The 24488-nt window shown below is 41.6% G+C and overlaps 1 protein-coding gene across 6 annotated transcripts in view; it reads right to left on the bottom strand.

Moving 5' to 3' along the window:
- The window catches only part of PTPRG (protein tyrosine phosphatase receptor type G), a 584867-nt gene that overhangs the window by 136216 nt on the left and 424163 nt on the right, over positions 1 to 24488 (bottom strand). For all 6 annotated transcript variants that reach the window (XM_073350970.1, XM_073350965.1, XM_073350966.1 and 3 more), the window contains exons 7-8: positions 11336 to 11493; positions 6708 to 6900 (exon numbers count right to left, since the gene is read on the bottom strand). In XM_073350970.1, the coding sequence (XP_073207071.1) occupies positions 6708 to 6900; positions 11336 to 11493 (351 nt within the window). The remainder of the gene's footprint in view (positions 1 to 6707; positions 6901 to 11335; positions 11494 to 24488) is intronic.

Genomic DNA, 24488 nt, shown 5'->3' with positions numbered 1-24488 from the left:
TGTCGTAAATCCGAGGACTGCCTGTACTGGACAATATAACTGAGACACATTGCTTCATTTCATTCTGAAATATTACTGTTCATGCCTGAAACTGTCTGCCCCCAAATGACTGCATCTTCATATACTTCTTCCCCTTGCACACTTTCCAGAAAAATTCATCTTTTTTTGGATTATGCTAATTGAAGCCATGCTCTGATACAGTCCTTCTAAGAGTATGTGATGACATTCAGAAAAAAAGGAAGAACTTCAGTAGGACACATTGCTTTCATTTTTGATGTCAGGAGCTGTGAAACAGTGACTCTGAACTACCTTGCTTTGCTTGAGTAGTGCTGTACTTTTGACTCCAAGTCAATATTCGGAGCATTTCCCCAAGTGCGAAACATACAGGAAAACAACAACAAAAAACACATCTTCTAGATAGTTTTAATTACTTGGAGGTTACAATGACTTCCAAACTAAGTGCATCATGATGGATTAACCTGTTGCACTAAATATGAAAAACATTTACATGTGGAAAACTAGAGAAATAACCCAGATGTTGACTCAGAGTCAAAAGCCATCAGGTGCCACTGTAGTGAAATTATGACTGCTCATTAGTTAACTAAGTCAAGGATCATAATTAAAGGTGGTATTCTAAGACAAATTCCCACTGATGGCAAACTGCATCGTATGGGACTCCAGTGAAGAGCAATCAGACACCTTTGGGGAAGTAATCAAGCATCTGCGAAAGAGAACTCTGATGTCAAGAGCACCTCCCCATGGGATGTTAGTTTCATTGTTGTGAATCTTATAGCTCATCTAATGAGACTGAAAGGTGAAAGGCAAGGCTTTCATAATCAAACTATATATATGTACAAACAATTGTTTAAGAGCCCAAATCAGTAGCAGAAATACAGGCAAAGACTTTATTGCAAATCAGTTGCATTTTGAAACCAACTACTTGAGAGGCAGCAACTTCTCCTTAAGTTACACGCCATGTCATGAATTAAGAATGGTCTGTTTTCTTTGCAACAGCTGCACCAACTGTTTGGTGGTATATCTCATTTCAATGGGGCTACTTATGAAAGTAAGGGATTTTCAGGGTTGGAGAGTCGAGCCCGTTGACTGTAAGCTCTTTAGTGAGAGGACCCTGTTTATTATTTCACTCTTAAGTGTCATGCTCACTTATTATGCTAATAATCATCACAAATCATCCTACCTCGGCTCATTAAAAACTGAACACAGTAGCGTAATGTGTGATGCTCTTTGACAAACACAGAAATCTGAACTCAGGTGGGCAAGTCAGAAAATAGAGAAACCAATTATTATGGGGAGGTTTTTTGTTTTTAAAGTGCAATTATTAATATTAATGGAGATGGTCCAGAGGTATGAATCTAATATTGCCATCATCATTCTGTTACATGTTATCTGATGAATATTTTTATAATATTTGATAAGTTTCATAACTAGTTAAAGAATATCAGTCAAATAATATATTCAATACATTACCCATTTCATTTACTGTTTAGCTAAAATTGTATCTAATATCTGTCCAGCTCTCATTTTTAAGTCTACACATGCAGTCCCCAATCCTGCAAACCCTGACACACATCCATAGCGCTAAACAGGTGAGTAGTCTTATTAAATTCAATGGGATAAATCACCTGAGGGTTTGAAGGATTAGAGCCACAATCCGTCACTAATCTGGGATCATCAAAAGGTTATTTTACGTTTTATTACTGGCTGATGCCCCTTAATCAATAAATCATGTTCCAGCTGAGGTTGTTCTGACTGTCATAATTGTACATTTCAGTGACTGGACTGTTACTTAAGATTTGTATGCTTTCTTGATGTAGAAGGATCAATTTAAATGTTATTCTCAGGTCAGAGGTGCTGATTCAGCAAGGTACTTAAGCATGTGCCTAACTTTTAAGATAGAGTAGTCCTAAGAAAATTGAATTTCAGGAGGTTCTGCCAATGGAAGGAAATGGGATGAGAGAATCAAAGAAATTCCACTTGCTAAGCACTACGAGTTGCTGCCCTATATGGGGAAACATACATTCAGGGGAACTGGACAAACAAACTGATCTTTCTATTATGTATCTTCATAGCTTATTGGTCATGCCAGCTGGTCACCATTGATCTGATTTGAATGATCTTTGCTATCTAAAGAACAGGAGTTCCAATATTGATGCATGGCATATCCAGAACAGTTCAGGTCAGTTCAGTTTATTAATGGACAGACACATGGCACTGTTAAGTGGGTGATTCTCAAAATTATTCCAAACATCCTGTAAATTTCTGTGCTCCTTTTCCTATAAAATAAAATGGCTTATTAAGTACTATAAATAGTTTTCTAGATTTATAACAGTTCACAGGGTTTTCATGACATAAAGAACTCACATGAACAAAAGCTTAAGATGGCTACTGCCAATCCTACAATATATTACAACATAAGCTATTAAAAAGTCAACATTTCCCAACCATTATCATACAGTTACCGCAAATATCTCTTATTCTACATATAAAGAGAAACTATGGTAATCTTGAAAGGAAAAGGAGTACTTGTGGCACCTTAGAGACTAACCAATTTATTTGAGCATAAGCTTTCGTGAGCTACAGCTCAGTTCATCGGATGCTACTCTGAAACCTATGGTAATCTTGGATATTACAATATGTTAGCTGTTGACAAATGCTGGTATTTCCATGACAGCCACTGAATGTAGACGGATGTTAAATATGTGAAGGTTTAATATGTTATGTTAACCTTGGAGTCTTATATTTGTATGCTAGACTGTCTCTGGCTGTGAAATGTTTTGTGCTGCAGTACTTTTGCATGAATAACACTATATAATGATGCATTGTATTTCCTAGTGGAATAAACAATAGGTTTAGCTTTCACTCAAGTATTGTGACTTCAAGTCATTTTATTTATATGTCAGTAGTTCAGAATGTGCAGTGGACCAGGCATTTCATTCCCCAATTCACCTTCGTCAAGGAAGGGGCCAGGAACATTTGCATTGCTGTATCTCTGAAGCAGATATAACTCGGCCCTATAGCCTTTGCAGGGATGTGCTACAATCCATTTTATTTTGGTAACACCAGAGCAACCTATTTACTTTTAAGTTTATAAAAATGCACCTGCCGCCATTGTCCCTTGGTACATGTGCAGCTGGAAAAGTTACAACACGTTGACAGAGTCAGTGCAAATAAAATTCTCACCAACAGTCAGCCTCCAGAGGAAAAGGCCTAGAGAAAACAATCAGTGGTTCTTTTCTCACCTGTGATGGGGTGTCCACTCAACGCAGGAGTGGAAGGGGTTAATGGAGGCCAGATGGTAGACTGAATGCTGAGGGGAAGTCCTAATTAAAGAACAGGCTCACCCGTTCAGAAATGGGAGGTGGGAGGGGACTATAGAAAGCCAGGTAGCTGGCTGCAGACAAGGGTTGCAGGGAAGTAGGCTACAGTCACTGCCTGAGTGGAGGGATTTGGAAGAACGGCAAACCCAGAGGCGGGGGGAAGCCAGATAAGTAGGAAGAAGCCCAGGGAAATAGCAGGAAGGGGCAGGATGGTAAAGAGACCTTGGCTGTTTGTTATAGGGTCAGAGGGCTGAAACCCAGTGTAGAGGGCGGGCCTGGGTTCCCCTGTCAGCCACTGGGCAGTGCCATAAGGCGTTGGAGATGCCAGACAGAGAGTGGGTCTGGAAAGGCTTTGAATTCCCCGGAAGGAGAAGACCTTAGTGGCCTGACTGGAGGGTCAAGCCACGAAGGGGAGACTGCAGTCCCTGGAGTGAGAGGGGTCGCAGGGTGAGACAGCATGCGGGAAGACACTGACAGAAGGGGAGTGCAAACCTGGCAGAGCTAATTCCCAGGGCAGCCAGCAGGAGGTGCTGCTAGCAGAGAGTGGACCCCACGTAAAGTCCAGCAAAATGGGCCATTAGACAAGTGTAGGTTCCAAAATCAAGGGCCCTCCACTGACCAATGCCCTGCCCCCAAATGCCAAGGTGGTCACAACACCTGTGGATGGTCAGTATGCCTGAACTGATCTCAGCTGATACAAGGTTTCTCCATACAGATTTAGGCCCCTGTTCAGCAAGGCACTTAAGCCTAACTTTTGAATATGTGAGTAGTTCCATTTGGTTCACTGGAATTACTCACACGTTAAAGTTAGGCACATGCTGAATCAGGGCCTTAGGGTTGGATTTAGCACAGAGAAGTCAGTGGGGAAATTTCCATTGACTTTAATGGGCTTTGATCAATGGCAACACTTTGAATTTCAAGGCTAATCCATTGCATAGTATTTGTAACATGCAGCTATAATTGTGGTTTCAGAGTAACAGCCGTGTTAGTCTGTATTCACAAAAAGAAAAGGAGGACTTCTGGCACCTTAGAGACTAACCAATTTATTTGAGCATAAGCTTTTGTGAGCTACAGCTCACTTCATCGGATGCATTTTATAATTTACAATTGTGGGTCTCAGCTATTTACTTGGGAGGGTTGGGGCCGGGGAGGAAGGAGCACACAAACAATCTTTTATGATCTTAAAAACAGTCCAGTGAGACAAAGAGTATTCAAACATTCAGCCAAAGCAGTAAAACCTTCTGCAGTATTATACCACATGGTACAGAGGTACCTGAGCTATACTCACAGTAAAAGCTAGTCAGTTTTGTCATTTTAACATAATGTAAACTATTAATTTCCATTACTGCTCTGGGTAAATAATACTCGCGCAGTATATATCAGAAGGAATAAATATTGGCATATGATGCTGATAAAACACCGCTTGAAACTTTCAGGCCAGAGCACAGCCTGGATTATTCTGATTGACAATCTCTTCTTCTCACTCCTGATATAAATTACTTGTCCCAAAGCAGCCTTTTATGTGCTTCTCTATTGAACAAACACAGCCACAGAATAATAAAGCCCAGAGAGCCCCGCTCTGTCCCAGTTCTCTTGGGAAGATGAGGGCGGCAGCTGAGTGCCACAAGAGGTATGCTGTCTGTGCCCAGCTAGGCCAAAGTGCCAGCCATGGACGTGCATATTTGAATCCACTCAACTGATGTGGACACAGCGGTAAAATGAAGACAGACACATAGATGGATTTGAAGAGGCAGGTCACAACGTTATTAAACTTTAACACAGTGGAGGGGCACTACACACCTATCACTTATATTTGCCTATATCAGGATATTTAATTACTTCCAGTGTGGGGGTTACAGGGCTCCTTACCATATAACTCTTAACTAGTGCCAGGGTTACAGGGCTCCTTACCATATAACCCATATCTCGGAGTAGGCTCTCCTCAGCCTGCCCCCTAAGACTCAGCTCTCTGAGTCCTTGCACCCTCCCTATTCCAAGGAGGACAGAGGGTACAGAAGGGTGGGGACCCTGGCCTGCAAAGGCCACAAAGTCAGACCCTGGCCCGCCAAGACAACAAAGTCAGACCCCATCCCATGAGCTCAAGGCCCATCACCACAATCCCAGATCTTTTTATCTCTGGGAACTGTCCATTTTATTCTCTTAACTGCACTGGAAACCGGCTGCAAGTGGCGACCAATAAACAACTCAACCCCAATATCTCAGTTAAGTGGCTTAACCTCTGTGGCTTAAAGGTGCTGCAAGAAAGGCAAAACATTCCCTGGTCTTCTGCCAATTGGCTCGTGGGAGAAAAAATTCCTTCCTGACCCCCCGAATGGGCAATTAGCTAGACACGGTCAGGATAGATTCCCATTCCTAGTTTGGGTAGGTAGGGTGGAGCTGCTGGAACAGAGCTGAAAGGGGCTCCATGTGGCCCCTGCTCCAGGTTAAATCCTGGAAGCTGGGGAAGGCTGGCCAATCAGCACCCATTCCTCCCCAGCTGGCCAATGGGTGCCAGAGACTCCTGAGGGGAGGAGCTACCTAGTGTTCTTAGAGAATGTCTGTCTCCCTCACAGCTGGGACTGTCCCCTTTCACCACCAACCCCATCGAGTTCCACCATTATTGAGGCAGGTGAGTGCCTGATAGATTATTTAAGAAGTGAGCATTTCTCAAAGGGAATGACTGGCAAACACAGATCATCCCCCAGCAGCTCTGCCTAATAAAATCATCCCATAGGAAAAATGGAACATAAACATACAAGAAATAAATCTGAAAGTATTATTTACACCTGCACATCTGCTGAGTGCGTCCAAAGCAGTCTGACAGCCATGTGGCTAATTGTGCCAGTGTGGCTCTTAATGCTCTTTTCCAAACTGAGGTCCACCTATCTCCGAGAGCAGCAAACACCAGCTGCTGCTCCACAGGGAGGTGCAGCAAACACTGAAGAAAGGAGTTACAGAATAACCTCTCCACAAGGGTAGATTCTTCCCAACTGCCATTACCAAGAGGTCGGTTTATGCCCTGAACCTAAAGGTCTTATAGCCCTTCTAAAACTCTTGGCTATTTTTTAAAATCCTTTCTCGAAGATCCAGATTTATCAATATAAATGTCCAATTCTTCTTTGAATCCTTCGACGCTCTTAGCCTCCTTGTGGCAATGAGTTCCATAGGCTAGTTGAGCATTGTGGGGGAAAATAAAATTCAGTGCCTCATAACTGTATTAAATATAATAAAGTATAACTACAGTGTTTCACTAAGTCTTGCTATATTTCTTTAGAACCTCCTGTACTTCTAGTGACAACTAATTGAAAGCCCTACGTAAAAAAAAAAAACAAAGCTGTCATTCAGCAAATGCAGTTAATCCCAATCTACCTTTGGAAGCCTCTGTGCCAAATGGATTTTCTAAGATGTCCATCACATCTTGGCTCCAAGCATCTTTCACAGCAGACTTGGACACCACCCTGTCATTCAGACTCTGCTGCGGTCGGAAGTTATTCCTTAGATACTCCACAGACTTGACATGATCTTGCTGTTCTGTGGTAAATATGGAATAGAACGCCTCCAGCTGAACGTGGCCATCAGGGCAGGGAAGAGAAAAAAGAACATTAATTAGAAAAACAATGTGGTAAAATCCGGGTGGCTGATAAGAATGTAAAATGGCAGGAAATGCTGATGCCAAGACTGATTTTGAGTCTGACACAGGAAAGAAAACATTTGTTCTTGGACTCCCTTGCCTTCAAGCCTTTAATATGCGCACAGACAACCCCCCCAGCCCCTCCCTCCCTCTCTGCTTATATCATGTTGTTTCTTAATATTATACTGAGAAGTGTTGTACACTTATTCATTACATCACAAAATCATTCTTCTGTATATAGTCCCTCTACCTACTTACACTGACATGTCGCTGTCAGGCTGCAGTTTTCATTGACAGATTTCAAAATATTTTACAAAGGAAGTCAAAAGCATCCTCCCCATTTTCCAGATGGGGAAACTGAGGCATAAAGTGACTTGCCCAAGGTCAAACAGCAGGTCAGCATGGAAGCCAGGACTAGAAACAAGATCTCCTAATCCCTTGTCCAGTGTCCTGTCCACTGGGCCACACTGACATTTTCTCTCGCCTGCTTCATTACAAAGGGAGAAACCCTAACCGTGCTCCTGGTATTTATTTTGTGTGTCACATTATTTGGTACATTTAATTCTTTCATATTCTCTCCAAGAGAACAGGTTGCTGCTTCCTATGCTGCATGCAGATCCAGGCTATTTTTAACTATAATGTATTAATTTCTAAGATATAATTGTAGTTTAAAAGTGCATTCTGTTAAGAAAAAGGATAATATTTCCTAGAGAAAAACTACTGGCAGACTAAATTGAAAAGATTCAGTTAACTTGTTTGTTCAGTTGGTTGCTGAGGTCAATCCAGCATTTATTAAGCGCTTGTTATCATTCAGATCAAGAATTAGAATTAGTAAGAAAGACTGAGCAGTATAAAGAATCTAATCCTGCTCTCCTTGAAGTCAATGCTTTTGATTTCAGTGGAAGCGGGATCTGGCCCAGAGACTTTAGAGGGACTTGAGTTTCTCTTACAGCTTAATGACAAACCACAGTTTGAAAGCTATACCTGCCTCCTTTTCATTAAGTATATTTACACTAAAAGCTACAGAGAAGGATGTGACAGTTTTGAGACACGAACTAATGACCCAGGGGAAAAAAAACTATTATATTGTCAATCACATCATAGCCTTAGTTGATAGCGTCTCTCTAAAAAAATCAAAGGGAAGCTTAACAGACCTGTCCAGGGTTCCCCACTGGAGTCTGGGAACCCTCTAAAATCATTTAATTTCCCGCACAGATCAATAACCTTGAAGCACCCATTCTGTGCCGCTGTCCAGGCCGCCCATTCTGCCATGCTCTGTGATTTCTAGCTACTCAACTGAAACCTGTAAAATTTCTTCTGATCATTAGGGCAGGACAGAGTTAACTGAACCCATTTCGTTTCAATAGAAGGCATGGCTGGAGCTCGGTGGTGTGTTGGGCCTGCTAATTTGAGACAAAATTTAGAACTCTATCAGTGGGAGCCTCCCAAAGAAAATTAGAAATGAGATTATGGAAGGGATTTGTTATACATCTCTAATCCTGAGTCTGGCAATTTTGGATTAAGGTACGGAACTTGGAACGGAGTATCAAGAGAATTCATCTGCCCTCAAATTAATATATCATTGATGATAACTTGGACCTGTACAACCTTTTATATATGAGAAGCTGAAATCACTTTGCAAACAGTGATCCTCACGACTCCCCAATGGAATACAGAACTATTAACCTCGTTACACAAATGGAGGAATTGAGGCAAAGAGAGGTAAGTAACACACACTGAACAGTCCGACACCACAGCTCTGACTGACCCCGTGTTATCTACTTTGTGGGAATGTGGAGAACTTCTATTAGTCAACTGCCCACAGTGATGTCATTTCAGCTCTTTGTTTAATGTGCGTGCCATTGTCCAGTCCATGCCCTTTAAAGAGGTGGGCATAGTATTAATGATCAAGCAGCAACAGTGATAAAAAAATGAAATGTTCCCTCATTGATGCAGGCAACTGAAAGATGCCAGAATGAAATCTGGGGTGAGGGAGGTGCTTAGGCGGGTTATAATTCACATCAAGAACTACAATTTGTTATATTGCAATAAGAAAGACTCAGAGGATCTAATCCTGCTCCCATGGAATTTCTAACCACCACTTATGGGGAAAGCTAGGGGCAACACACATAGGTAGATACAAGGATGAAGAGACTATTATCCTACACTTTTCTTATGAGGGAGGAAGGAAGGGAGAGAAAACACGTGGTTCCTGATAATCGCTCTTGTGCCCTGATTCTTCAAAGACTTATGCACCTGCTTAACTGTAAGCACTGGGAACAGTCTCACTGAACACAGTGGGACGACTTGCAGTGTACAAAGTTAAGCTGGTGCATAAGGTCGATGCAGGATCAAGAACTTACATACCAACTGCTCACTCTAAGTTAAGTCTTTACCTTTCTACTTCCATGACATTAACCTGACTTTTTAAACCCTTTAAAAGAACTTTTAAACTATTTTCTTCTGGCAAGCTACCTTGGGGAGGCATAACTGCATTTGAACTGCTGCCGTTTCAAATGCAATTTTAACTTTCCTTTTTACATGCTGATGTATAAAACCAAAGTTGAAATGATTTATTACAAAAATATTATGTAACACAAATTAGCTATTAATTGATCCATCACTGCTGGCAGAACAGAGGAAGTTACATTTGTGCCCTTCAAGGGAGTGAGAGCTCTAGTTCAAATGAAATAAAGAGCTCTTAAGGCACCGTTCTAGGTAAGGAGGAAAGTGATCTAAAACTCAAAGTCATGTAATTACAAACTATTAAAAACCTGATGTGAACAGTTTTCTAAATGATGGATATATAAATGGCAATTAAAATACTGAACCCATTATAATCACAATAAAATACTCAGAGGTATGTATTATGAGAGATAATGTTATGCTTTGGGTCACTGAATGCACTTAGCTTTACAATGCATTTGGGGGGTGGCAGGCCTTGTCCTGTTTTGTTGTCTAATTGTAAGGCGAGATGACAGTGATGGAGCATGAAGACTTTGGAAGGATTTTATTGGAATTTCAGCAGAGCTTAAATAATATCACTTTTTCCATGTGGGATTACAGACTGTTTCCTGTGGTTTGTGATAAAGGTAAACTAAGGGAATGGATTACACTGTGCTGCTTTTGAAAAAGGGACAAATAATAATTACAGTATTGGCCAGGTTGGAACCTACATCTCTACGTGTATCTCCGTCTTATGCTGCAGGGGGAAATAATACAATTATTCCACACTGCCAGTTAAATCAACATGGAAAGCTTGTCTACACATACAAGATGTACTATTTTATCTATGCCACTGTAGGTACAGCTGTGCAACCCCCTGGTGGAGGTGGGGTATATGGGTATCATCTACACTCATTGCTATATTTGCTTTCTACAAGCTACTCTTAGTATAATACCCTTTTATGAGTGACATACCTGAATATTTGGATGCTAATATCTAAACCGTATTGTTAAATTTATTTTCCTTATTTTGGGATATTGCAGATTATGTACTATATTTATTTTATGACTTTTAAACCAAACTTTGTACTTTTGGATAATTTAAGCATTATTCCCAGATGTATAGACACTCATTCCTTAAGCTGTGTATTAGATCGTTTAAACATTTGTCTATGGAGTGTGTATACTGACATATTTACATTCACTTCTAGTTAGATACTTCACTAACTTTTACCGGAATAGCTTATTTTACAACAGCTCTGTTTTCAACAATTGAAGCAAAACAAGAACATTGAAGGAGAATCTGAATTTAACAGGAAGTCTTTCTAAAAACAACGGTTTTAAAATGTCAAACTGTTTTTAATAGTTAAACACTTGACTGCATATATTCATTTGTTATTGTGGGATTCCTCTCAATACAAGTTCCAGTCATTGCCTCAATCTACAATAAGAGATGCTATGTGCTAGCTTTAAAGATTTGTATAAGCACATAATGGCAGCTTCACTATGCTGTAACAACAGTTAAAGATAGCAAATTAATGGTAACATTTCTTTCCTAGTGTAATTACTTCGAAGTACTAAATACGTGTCTGTGTAAAGTTACTTATTTTACTTTCAAAACAAACCTTCAATTTAAAAGAAGAAAAAAGGATTCTATGTAAATATTTAGACGATAGCTTAGCTTTATCTTAAAATAACCAGCACTAGCTAAATCATTAAAAGGAAATTGGGTTTCATGTTGTATTTTCTCCTTAAGTTTGATTGCTCATGTTCAGAATCAATATATATTAAAAAAAAACCCTCTAATATTTCCTTTTTTTGTCAACAGATTTTTTTTTTTTGGTTCTCTAAATTAAAACACCTGTTTTTGAGTATTAGAGGGCAAATCAAGATAGAGCCATTACTAATGGCATAAGCTTACCTGGTGATAAGAAATAGAAACAGGCCTGCGAAAAACTATCCATTCCACAATCTCGCTACATGGTGGAGTTGTCAGAGAACCTGTATAGCGATAATAACTTCCCAGTGACGTCGGCAGAAGGTCTCTCAGTACAAAGGGATCCAGAAAGGTCTCTTTCTCTGTAGGAAAGAATAACAAATAAAATTACACATATTTTACATGACTTTAAAACAGATATCATGTTCATGGATGGCTTTGAAATATGCATTGCTTACAATGTATTTTGTCATAGTTATAAAATATAAAACCATGTCAGAAAGTTTCTTTAAGAGTTATTTGTTGATTATGAAAAGGACACCTGAAACGTTCATTGATCTTGGGCCAAACATCAGTGTTTAATGTAGCGGGTATAACACAGGTGTGAAACACATTTGTTTTTCCAATTGGTTTATCTTTTTTTAACCTTAGGAAAGAATATAATACAGTTTTCAGAATGGCAGGACAGTAGAACCCCATTAAATTGCTCTTCAGCTTAGCAGTCCATAAAAGTGCAGACCCAGAAAGCTCTATTGGGGGGTGGAGCCAGCACATGTGACATCATGCTCTCCCTGGCCAGTTAGAGAGCACCACATAAGGTACTGGTCCCACATCAAACAGTAGCTGCAACACTGAAATAGGGATAGTTACATTACACAGTGTGGCTGAGAATGGGGAACCAGAGCCAGGTTGCCCATCCAGTGTTTCTGTGGAACGGCTGGGGCTCTGGGAACGAAGAGGAAGCAAAGGGTAAGTCTGCAGAATCATCGTCATAGAGAGAGCCTTTGGAAATGCTGCCCCACTCTTAAAATGGTCTCTCTTAATGTGGCTCGACTCAGTGCAAGGTAAGTAAGCAGAGCTGCTGGGCAACCATGTTGTTAAGGAACACTGCATATGGCAATTCTTCCTCTGTCTTTTCTTCCAGGCAGGAGAGGACACCGTTGAGGCTGGAGACATCTCCTTCAGGCAAATATAGTGTCCCTGACTTCCAGTGCACTGAGCTGATTCACGGGAGTACATTCAGGTGTGGTTCTCTCTCTTACTGTCCATGGAAGAGGAAAGGAATGAGGTCAGCCTTTCTGAAAACCTTCCCTTTCTGATCAAACAGGCATCTCCACAGTCAATCGGTCAGCTTCCATTTCATTCCTGCAGGCCCATCAGAACTCTGAACAGACAGCCTATCCTTCCACCACTTTCCTTCTGAGGAGGATGTCTGAACAGCCCTGGTAGTGCATCAAGGTGGGGCCAACATGAGACACTGTTTCCCGGCAGGCCAAAATTACAGAACACGGCACTGGACACATTGTCTCCGTCACAGACACTTGCTAAACTGCAAACTTCTCTGATTTCAATTGGTCTCCCAACATTTAGAGCAAGAATTAATGAGGAAGTTTCACTGTAATCACATTTTTCTATGTATCATTTAATGTATATATACTTTTAAATTGTACTCTGCACAGACAAAAGATTGGAATTGATAATCTAATATGTCTTTTCTATCCAACTTCTGTGAGCCTAAAAAGGCAGATAGGCAGGTAGCTAGGCAGCTGGGTTTTGCAGGTCTATTGTATAGTCACATAAAACAGATTTCATCATGTGTAATTCACACAGTCAAAACTGATCTGAAGTCAGTGACATGCAGCGCTGAAAACCTGCATGGTTCATCAAAGAACAATATGCAAGAGGTGCATTTTTATTCTATGTGGAATTCAGTTGTTTCAGGACCTCTTGTTCTCACACTTCACGGACACAGCTTGGAGCAAAACTGACATAACTTCATCTTGAAATCCAAACAAATATATTGTACAAATTCTGATTAATTAACAGCTGCAGTTTTGTAACATTTAAATTTGGGAGAACGCACCATAAAAGAAGGAAACAGCTGCAGGCTAGATGGCCTCTCCACTGTTCCCTTGCAGTTATCCCCTGCAGTCTGCATGATTAATGAGCTGAACCTCCCACTATGTCTATGGAAAAGGGACCAGTAAGGTGCTTAATAAGTGCTTTATGCCTGTGAGCTATCCAAACAATGGAATTCTCCTTTACAGAGAAAGTGTCTGTCTTCCTTCCTCACTTTCTCTGTACGGCTTTATCTTCTCCGGACTTTAAACAAAAGTCCATATTAAGACTGATCCACAATTGTGTTTATCTAGCCTTCTCAGAGCTAATGAGCTACCCCACTTCTCCTGGCTGGTGGGGTTTCTCATGGTTTAATTGACTGCAAGGAGATTGGCAGATCTGCTGAAATATGCCCTAACTTAGAACACAGAAAGGCAGGATTGAAAAGCTGCAGAATTCCGTTTCACTAAACCACACAGGTTTCTAGCGGCCTTGATCACATCAAAGGAAGGTACAGCTGCATCCCTGAGCACCATTCCTGTAATCATGATATTTTCCTGTGCTGCTGCTACGAGTTGTAAATGTGTGATGTACTGGAGGCATTTTAGATTCTGCTACCTAGCAGCAACTGGTGTGCACGGTCTCAGACGCCTTCAATACTCAAAAATATGAATAATTCTGTTCCTGTCAAAGCACAGATGCTAAAAGAGCGCGGTTGCCTGTTCCTTACTGAATGTTTTTTCCATATAATGGAAACAGATATGACAAAAAAAAAAACAAAAAAAAAACAGGGCACATTTTTGGCACTTAAACCAAATGATTATTCCTTTATGGGAAAAAAAAAAGTTTGTTTTTAAAAATAGAAATGGTCAAACGTACCACCGACCAAAGTTCAAAAGGGACCCTAGCATGCATTTATAATCATTGCTGTGCTTTCGTTTTTTTCACAGCCAAATTTATATGCACGCAACCTCAAATTCCATTTGCTCAATTTTACACATGAAAATTTGGTCAGGAATCATAGAATCATAGAATATCAGGGTTGGAAGGGACCTCAGGAGGTCATCTAGTCCAACCCCCTGCTCAAAGCAGGACCAATCCCCAATTAAATCATCCCAGACACGGCTTTGTCAAGCCTGACCTTAAAAACTTCTAAGGAAGGAGATTCCATCACCTCCCTAGGTAACACATTCCAGTGTTTCACCACCCTCCTAGTGAAAAAGTTTTTCCTAATATCCAACCTAAACCTCCCCCACTGCAACTTGAGACCATTACTCCTTGTCCTGTCCTCTTCTACCACTGAGAATAGTCTAGAACCATCCTCTCTGGAACCACCTCTCAGGTAGTTGAAAGCAGCTATCAAATCCCCCCTCATTCTTCTCTTCTGCAGACTAAACAATCCCAGTTCCCTTAGCCTCTCCTCATAAGTCATGTGTTCCAGACCCCTAATAATTTTTGTTGCCCTTCGCTGGGCTCTCTCCAATTTATCCACATCCTCCTTGTAGTGTGGGGCCCAAAACTGGACACAGTACTCCAGATGAGGCCTCACCAATGTCAAATAGAGGGGGACGATCACGTCCCTCGATCTGCTCGCTATGCCCCTACTTATACATCCCAAAATGCCATTGGCCTTCTTGGCAACAAGGGCACACTGCTGACTCATATCCAGCTTCTTGTCCACTGTCACCCCTAGGTCCTTTTCCGCAGAACTGCTGCCTAGCCATTCGGTCCCTAGTCTGTAGCTGTGCATTGGGTTCTTCCGTCCTAAGTGCAGGACCCTGCACTTATCCTTATTGAACCTCATCAGATTTCTTTTGGCCCAATCCTCCAATTTGTCTAGGTCCCTCTGTATCCTATCCCTGCCCTCCAGCGTATCTACCACTCCTCCCAGTTTAGTATCATCCGCAAATTTGCTGCGAGTGCAATCCACACCATCCTCCAGATCATTTATGAAGATATTGAACAAAACCAGCCCCAGGAACGACCCCTGGGGCACTCCACTTGACACCGGCTGCCGACTAGACATGGAGCCATTGATCACTACCCGTTGAGCCCGACAATCTAGCCAACTTTCTACCCACCTTATAGTGCATTCATCCAGCCCATACTTCCTTAACTTGCTGACAAGAATACTGTGGCAGACCGTGTCAAAAGCTTTGCTAAAGTCAAGAAACAATACATCCACTGCTTTCCCTTCATCCACAGAACCAGTAATCTCATCATAGAAGGCGATTAGATTAGTCAGGCATGACCTTCCCTTGGTGAATCCATGCTGACTGTTCCTGATCACTTTCCTCTCATGTAAGTGCTTCAGGATTGATTCTTTGAGGACCTGCTCCATGATTTTTCCGGGGACTGAGGTGAGGCTGACTGGCCTGTAGTTCCCAGGATCCTCCTTCTTCCCTTTTTTTAAAGATTGGCACTACATTAGCCTTTTTCCAGTCATCCGGGACTTCCCCCATTCGCCACGAGTTTTCAAAGATAATGGCCAATGGCTCTGCAATCACAGCCGCCAATTCCTTTAGCACTCTCGTATGCAACTCATCCGGCCCCATGGACTTGTGCACGTCCAGCTTTTCTAAATAGACCCTAACCACCTCTTTCTCCACAGAGGGCTGGCCATCTATTCCCCATGACTCACATGACTGGAGTACTGTCATGGATGGTTATAAACTGTTCAGGAAGGACAGGCAGGGCAGAGAAGGTGGGGGAGTAGCACTGTATGTAAGGGAGCAGTATGACTGTTGTGATGCCCAGCGCAGCAGTCTGGGAGCTGACCTTGTTCGTGAAGACAGAGGCAAAAAAAGCATTGAGTACATTAGCTTTTTCCACATCCTCTGTCACTAGGTTGCCTCCCTCATTCAGTAAGGGGCCCACACTTTCCTTGGCTTTCTTCTTGTTGCCAACATACCTGAAGAAACCGTTCTTGTTACTCTTGACATCTCTCGCTAGCTGCAGCTCCAGGTGCGATTTGGCCCTCCTGATTTCATTCCTACATGCCCGAGCAATATTTTTATACTCTTCCCTGGTCATACGTCCAACCTTCCACTTCTTGTAAGCTTCTTTTTTATGTTTAAGATCCGCTAGGATTTCACCGTTAAGCCAAGCTGGTCGCTTGCCATATTTACTATTCTTTCGACACATCGGGATGGTTTGTCCCTGTAACCTCAACAGGGATTCCCTGAAATATAGCCAGCTCTCCTGGACTCCTTTCCCCTTCATGTTAGTCCCCTAGGGGATCCTACCCATCCGTTCCCTGAGGGAGTCGAAGTCTGCTTTCCTGAAGTCCAGGGTCCGTATCCTGCTGCTTACCTTTCTTCCCTGTGTCAGGATCCTGAACTCAACCAACTCATGGTCACTGCCTCCCAGATTCCCATCCACTTTTGCTTCCCCCACTAATTCTTCCCGGTTTGTGAGCAGCAGGTCAAGAAAAGCGCCCCCCCTAGTTGGCTCCTCTAGCACTTGGCACCAGGAAATTGTCCCCGACGCTTTCCAAAAACTTCCTGGATTGTCTATGCACCGCTGTACTGCTCTCCCAGCAGATATCAGGAAAATTAAAGTCACCCATGAGAACCAGGGCGTGCGATCTAGTAGCTTCTGCGAGCTGCCGGAAGAAAGCCTTATCCACCTCATCCCCCTGGTCCGGTGGTCTATAGCAGACTCCCACCACTACATCACTCTTGTTGCTCACACTTCTAAACTTAATCCAGAGACACTCAGGTTTTTCTGCAGTTTCGTACCGGAGCTCTGAGCAGTCATACTGCTCCCTTACATACAGTGCTACTCCCCCACCTTTTCTGCCCTGCCTGTCCTTTCTGAACAGTTTATAACCATCCATGACAGTACTCCAGTCACGTGAGTTATCCCACCAAGTCTCTGTTATTCCAATCACGTCATAATTCCTGTAGGTTCAATTTTAGGTTCTGATTTTCAAGTGCAGCCTGTATACACCTTTAAAGCAACTGAAAAGAAAGAGTTTTATAAAAGGCACACAACTGTGCCTTTCTAGCTCCTGCAATTGCCTGTATAAATGAGGCATTTTCACGTACAAATGGACAATTATGACTCCAACAGGCCATTTTGGACGTGCACATAGCAAAGGCATGTAAGTTAGATGTGGGGTGTACGCATTTTTAAAATTGTATGGCTTACAGTTACCTATTTTAAAATCTTCAGTTATAATTAACAATTTGAATTTTTGACTACTTTAATCTTTTGTTAGAATGTATGAAAATCTGTAAAATGCTGGACAAATGTAAACATAAAACAACATACAAATATGGCATATTCCTTTATTAAAGGACTACTGAAGAATGAAGCTCATATTCCACTTTCAAGGATTTTTGTGCCATATGCTGACAATATTATATTTTAATAATTAATTGTTCATCAAAGGAAAAGAAAAAGAACAGGGATGCTAAATTCAAAGTTATTCAAATTGCAAAAATGAATAATGTATGACTTTTATATTAAATACACACTGTATTAAGTAGTCTACATTTCATCCAAATCTGTCTTTCATTTTTAAACATTTTGAACTACAACATGAATAATCAACCATGGGAAGCTTATTTAGACAAAGAAATACCTTATTTGAATGCAAACTGAAAGTATCCTACTATGATTAAATTTTGGTTATCAATTAGACCGATTTTTTTTTAAGTGTCTGGAAAGTCACAGTCAACTGTGAAAGAGAAAATTTCTTGGGGGAAAAAACGTAGCTTTGCTAACTCACAGTTAAAGTCAGGCATGATATACACTGTCAAATATTATTATTTTTAGCAACAAGAAATATAACTTTTCTTTAATAATTCCAAAGATTAAAACAAAGAAAACATATACATTGGATTAAAATACGATAATTAAAATATTAGAAGACAGTCAAATGATTAATTGCATTTGCTGTGTTTTAATAACTTCCTGTTTCATAAAAGTTTCATAATTTTGTATCCAGATGCACAGTACCGGGTTTAAGAAACATGCAATTATAAACATTTCTCAGTTTGAATGCTTTAATTATGTTACAAGAATAGTATATTTATTCGTACCTTCTAGCACAAAGATGCTTAATTTATACAATAATTATCATTGCAATATCCACACAGTGATGCAAACAGGCATTTAGAGTGGCCATTCCTGAAAACTAGTCAGTTTCACTTTGGATAAATAGATACTATTTTCAGTACTCTCTGTACTTTCCTATAATTTTGGTAGGAACACTGCTAATATTGAGTAGTTGTCTAATTACTAAGAGGAGCATTTTCAAAAGCAGCTAAGTGACTCAGAAGCCTAAGTCCCATTTTCCTGTTAGTACTTAGGAGCCAAAATGTCATTGAAAGTCGGTGGGACTTAGGAGTCTAAGCCCACTAAGAAGTCACTTTGAAATTGGAACTTAGGCTTCTAAATCAGTTAACTGCTTTTGAAAATGTTCTCCTAGCTTCACATTGCTACGTCACAAAGCGTGACTAGTGTCAGGTTTCAGAGTAACAGCCGTGTTAGTCTGTATTCGCAAAAAGAAAAGGAGGACTTGTGGCACCTTAGAGACTAACCAATTTATTTGAGCATACGCTTTCATGAGCTACAGCTCACTTCATCGGATGCATCGAAAGCTTATGCTCAAATAAATTGGTTAGTCTCTAAGGTGCCACAAGTACTCCTTTTCTTTTTTCGTGACTAGTGTGCAGCGTGTAGTCATTTTTTATCCAGTGTCCTTCTACCTATCATGGAAATGCAGTGCTGAACTCTGGAGGGGAAGGCAGCATCTCTGAAAACAGCCTAGGCTTACACTAGACAACAGTTTAAGAACAAGACTTTTTACGAGCAAAACTTGAAGGTAATTTAACGTAGGCAGAAGCATCCATTGCAGACACTGAACAACTCAACTTGTACTTTTTTTTTTTTTTTTTAAACGGTGATGACTGGGTTGGAAAAATTATCTAGCTTCCTCTACCGCCTTATATGGGTCACACCTAGCTTTCCATCCTCAGTGGCAGGGGGTGGGGAATGAATTGACTTGGGGTGGGTCTCTCTCCAGATGGGGGTGAAAACAATTAAACTTGGAGTGAGAAGAGGCATATTTCTGCAGATGTCCTGAGAGGTGAGGAGCTTATGAAGGTCCGAGACCCAGGAGGCTGGACGGAGCCAAGGGATTTATCATCTACTGCATCTGGAGATGTTTCAAGAAATATTACAAGAGATATTTTAGCATTGCTGTTCTAAGGTAACCAAGCAACCTAGTGATAGACAGCAGCCTTTGGCACCACTCCACACCTGCCACAAGTGAAAACACCACAACCCCCTGCTTTCTTTCCCAGTATAAAAGGGCAGTGAGTCTGAAAACGAAGAGTCACCACTTGCTGGCAGAGTGTGAAACTCTTTGGGAGTAAGTCCGGTTACTTGGCAGGAGAACTGGGGATGGGACAGGGGAGGGGGGGTTTCCAGCAGAGCACTGGCAGAATGCCATGGAGCTGACCACCCTTGTTAGATCAGATATCTCTGGGAAAGCGTACGCAGACCCACTAAAGAGGAGGACTCAAGCAACCCGCAAATGGTGACAATGTGAACAATACCTTCACTGACTACTCATGAAGGCTCCTCCCTGTCCCCTGGAAGATGAGTCCGAAGTCATCCTTAAGCCTAACAGATCCCATGGAGGATCACATCCAAGCCTCTACAATGAGCATCATCTCCCTGTAGAAGTCTCCTGATGACAATGGTGTTCCACAGCAGGTGAGATCCCAACCTCTGGCCCCACTGGGGTTTGCTCACTGCTGCTGCCCATTCTGGGGTGCTCCGAGGAGATTGCACAGACGTGCCAAGAAATAAGAGAAATGCACACAACCTGTCCAGTAGGAGGGAGAGCACTCCCCTGGACAAATCCTGGCTGTGACACATAACTAGTGACCTCCTTAGGAGTCCGTCTATCCTAAGGACCCAGGGATTCACCACAACCACATACCCGCTGTTCCAGCAGCACATCCAAGACTCCCCAAACTCAGCTTTGCATCTTATGAAACACACCCACATATATCCCCAAAACAGCCTCCTTGCCACGATGAAAGAACAGGAAAAGGATTCATGAAGTCTACTAGGGACCATGGTGTACACACCTATTTTATGTGGGAAGCTCTTAGATACTATGATGATGGGCACTATAATAAAAGACAGACAGGTAGATGCCGCCACATGCACTAGTGAAGACTTCTGTGTACCTCCCACAATGCTTCCTGGATTGCCTCATTCAATACTACATAGACCTAGGTATTAGCCCACCAAACTGTAGTTCCAGGCATCCTTAAAGTCTTCTCTACTCCTTTGCGCCAGACTCCTCTATTGACACCAACACATAAATATGTATATGAATAGAAAATTTCGTATTCAGAAAAGGAACCTGAAACACACCAATTATGGCTCAAATGCTAGAGTCCTGCACTTGACCTACAGGAAAATTTCTTTTGAGGAAGATGGGCTAAACCGGTTTTTGTAGCTATTATTTCCACGTAAACATGGCAAAGCACTGAAAAGTGGCAACCTGATAGCAGCCCAATGAAATGCCACCATAAACCTAATGCAATCAGTTTTATTAACAATATACAAATAGGTTTCAGAGTGTCTCTTTGCATAAAGCACTGAAGTGTGTGTTAAAAAAAAGTGTCCACTCTAATATTTCCAAAGGAAAAATGAGTATCACAGATTCAGCATCAACAATTTAAAAAATGGAAGTGACATAAAAATTACTGAGATTGCTACAGCATAAAAGGACAATATGCTATTTTAACTCTCTTCTGTTCACAGGCAAGCGGACTAACATGGCCTGCTGGACATACACTTGACCTCCTGATGCAGTGGTATTAAAAAAGAAAGCAGCATTAATGTCCACCTCTTGGTCTTTTTTTCAGGACGACACTGAAATAGTTTTATTAATGGGGAAGCTGAAATGAGTGCAGACAAGCAGATTGTATCTCCTAATTTCAGGTCTATGCATGAACACTTCTAAAAGCTTCTTGTAACACCCTACTAACCCAGAAGGCAAGGAAAATATCATTTGATTTTTATTATCATTCATTATATTACTGTAGATAGGTGAGCAGAATCTTTGCTTGGGCGGTTAAATTTTCCTGACCATTTTGCAAGGTTGCATTAGGCCACCCTGTTAAATCCATGCAAACTGAAGACAAAAAGAGTTGCAAGGGATGCTACAGACTTATTGACATTATCTATCTGTCTAGGCATCACTGGGGTATCAGAACTGGTATTAGCAAATTCATTCATTTTCAAGTGCAGGATAGTTTCCCCAGTAGACGACAAATCAGATATTAAATGGATACTAACACCTGATCTTTACCAAAGTGTGAGCAGCAGCCAAAGATTGTTTTCACCTACTGTCATTGGAATGTATTGCTCCCAAAAGACTGGCTTGCTAAAAATAAATATTGGAAAAAAGCTCAGTGAAGATAACATTGAATTTAAAGCCAATCACTGAAAAATAAATGGACTCCTGAGACACACAGGTAAACACCCCCCAGACTATCTGCAATCTAAACTCTTTTCAAATCTACCAGAAACTTGGATCAGAGATCACAGGACAACCACTGTATGCCAAAATGTTTGTCTCTCCCATACAGCGTTCTGGGAGTCATCAGAGTTTTCCTGCAGAACGGGAACTCAGCTGGATTGAGAACAATATCCAAAAATGAATTGATTTCCAGAATTAACGTACGTGGAATACTTGATAGACAGAAACACTACCCAGACCATGGACTTAAAATACTTTGAATACAGCTGTGAAATTCGCAATTCCAAGAGCTTTAAAATCCTCCCAAACCTGTAAAGTGGTATTACGGCCAATTTCATTCTTACAATAAGCCAATTCATTCTAATGCTTCTGGATCCTAACCATTTAAAACCAACAAACAAAAACAAACAGGACAGTACGATGCACACCCACAGCGTCAGAGCTTCTCAGACAAAGCAGGTTGTCCATTATAGAAAAAGGGACCCAGTATACTATAGTGATTTAAAGATTTGTTACAAATAGTACACACTGCTTTATCTGAAAGGGTGTTCAAATGAGCACAAAGAGTACTTGATGTGTGAATGAAGAATGAAGAAGAATTTCAGACATTCCAGTGTATTTAGGATAATTCAGGCAACTTTCTATGGACTATTTATGGTCCTGACTTACCGATATAAAGAAATCAAGGCAGCCTAGGAGGCACAGCAAGGTGAGGGGAGAGGACAGATGATGACACCACCACATTACCTGCCCCAAAGAGCTTGCAAGACAAGAGGCAACCAGGGAGTGCAACAAAGCACAGGGAGGAAGGCAACAGGGAAGATTAGTGTGTTTACAGGAGCCAAGTGATTCCAAATCATTTAAAACTTTTATTACAGGTCGGGCTGATAGCTCTGCTAATTAAGCTTGCCTGCTGCTTCCCACCCCGTTTTCAGTTGCTTATCGTTTTGCCAAACTTTAACCACTCAGGCTGAAATTTTCTACGCTAGGTATCTGCCTGAGGCTGAATTTTTGGAAAGCTTCAGCCAAAATGGTTCAGTTGTTTCTGAGAATGAGGCTAGGGAAAAATGCATTGCAAAACAATGTTGAAAATTCTGGCAGCCTTTCTTTGGGAAGCTTTGGAGTAGAGCCTTGAAATTTGGCAGAGGGTGGCCTTTGCAGCAGGAGTGTGCCTTTTGCTGCTCTTGTGAAAATATGCCCAAATTTGGCCAAGTTTTAACATTCCACACAAAGATGGACTACAAGCTGTCAGGAACAGTATCCCCGATAATGTCACGGCAAACCTGGTGGCTGAACTTTGTGCCTTTGTCCTCACCCATAACTATTTCACATTTGGGGAGAACGTATACCTTCAATTCAGCAGCACTGCTATGGGTACCCGCATGGCCCCACAGTATGCCAACATTTTTATGGCTGACTTAGAACAACGCTTCCTCAGCTCTTGTCCCCTAAAGCCCCTACTCTACTTGCGCTACATTGATGACATCTTCATCATCTGGACCCACGGAAAAGAAGCCCTGGAGGAATTCCACCATGATTTCAACAATTTCCATCCCACCATCAACCTCAGCCTGGACCAGTCCACACAAGAGATCCACTTCCTGGACACTACAGTGCTAATAAACGATGGTCACATAAACACCACTCTATACCGGAAACCTACTGAACACTATGCCTACCTACATGCCTCCAGCTTTCATCCAGACCACATCACACGATCCATTGTCTACAGCCAAGCTCTATGATACAACTGCATTTGCTCCAACCCCTCAAACAGAGGCAAACACCTACAAGATCTCTATCAAGCATTCTTACAACTACAATACCCACCTGCTGAAGTGAAGAAACAGATTGACAGAGTCAGAAGAGTACCCAGAAGTCACCTACTACAGGTCAGGCCTAACAAAGAAAATAACAGAACGCCACTGGCCATCACCTTCAGCCCCCAACTAAAACCTCTCCAACGCATCATCAAGGATCTACAACCTATCCTGAAGGACGACCCATCACTCTCACAGATCTTTGGAGACAGGCCAGTCCTTGCTTACAGACAGCCCCCCAACCTGAAGCAAATACTCACCAGCAACCACACACCACACAACGGAACCACTAACCCAGGAATCCATCCTTGCAACAAAGCCCGTTGCCAACTGTGTCCACATATCTATTCAGGGGACACCATCGTAGGGCCTAATCACATCAGCCACACTATCAGAGGCTCGTTCACCTGCACATCTACCAATGTGATATATGCCATCATGTGCCAGCAATGCCCCTCTGCCATGTACATTGGTCAGACTGGACAGTCTCTATGTAAAAGAATAAATGGACACAAATCAGACGTCAAGAATTATAACATTCATAAACCAGTCAGAGAACACTTCAATCTCTTTGGTCACTCGATTACAGACCTAAAAGTGGCAATTCTTCAACAAAAATACTTCAAAACCAGACTCCAACGAGAGACTGTTGAATTGGAATTAATTTGCAAACTGGATACAATTAACTTAGGCTTGAATAAAGACTGGGAGTGGATTGGTCATTACACAAAGTAAAACTATTTCCCCATGTTTATTCCCCCACCCCCACCGTTCCTCATACGTTCTTGTCAACTGCTGGAAATGGCCCACCTTGATTATCACTACGAAAGGCTTTTTCCCCCCGGCTCTCCTGCTGGTAATAGCTCACCTTAAGTGATCACTTTCCTTACAGTGTGTATGATAATACCCATTGTTTTATGTTCTCTATGTATATAAATCTCCCCACTGTATTTTCCACTGAATG

The sequence above is a fragment of the Lepidochelys kempii genome, chromosome 7 (genome assembly GCF_965140265.1).
Source record: "Lepidochelys kempii isolate rLepKem1 chromosome 7, rLepKem1.hap2, whole genome shotgun sequence".
NCBI classification, from domain to species: domain Eukaryota; kingdom Metazoa; phylum Chordata; order Testudines; family Cheloniidae; genus Lepidochelys; species Lepidochelys kempii.
Note: the sequence above shows the minus strand (reverse complement) of the source record. Positions and strands in the feature narration are given on the sequence as shown.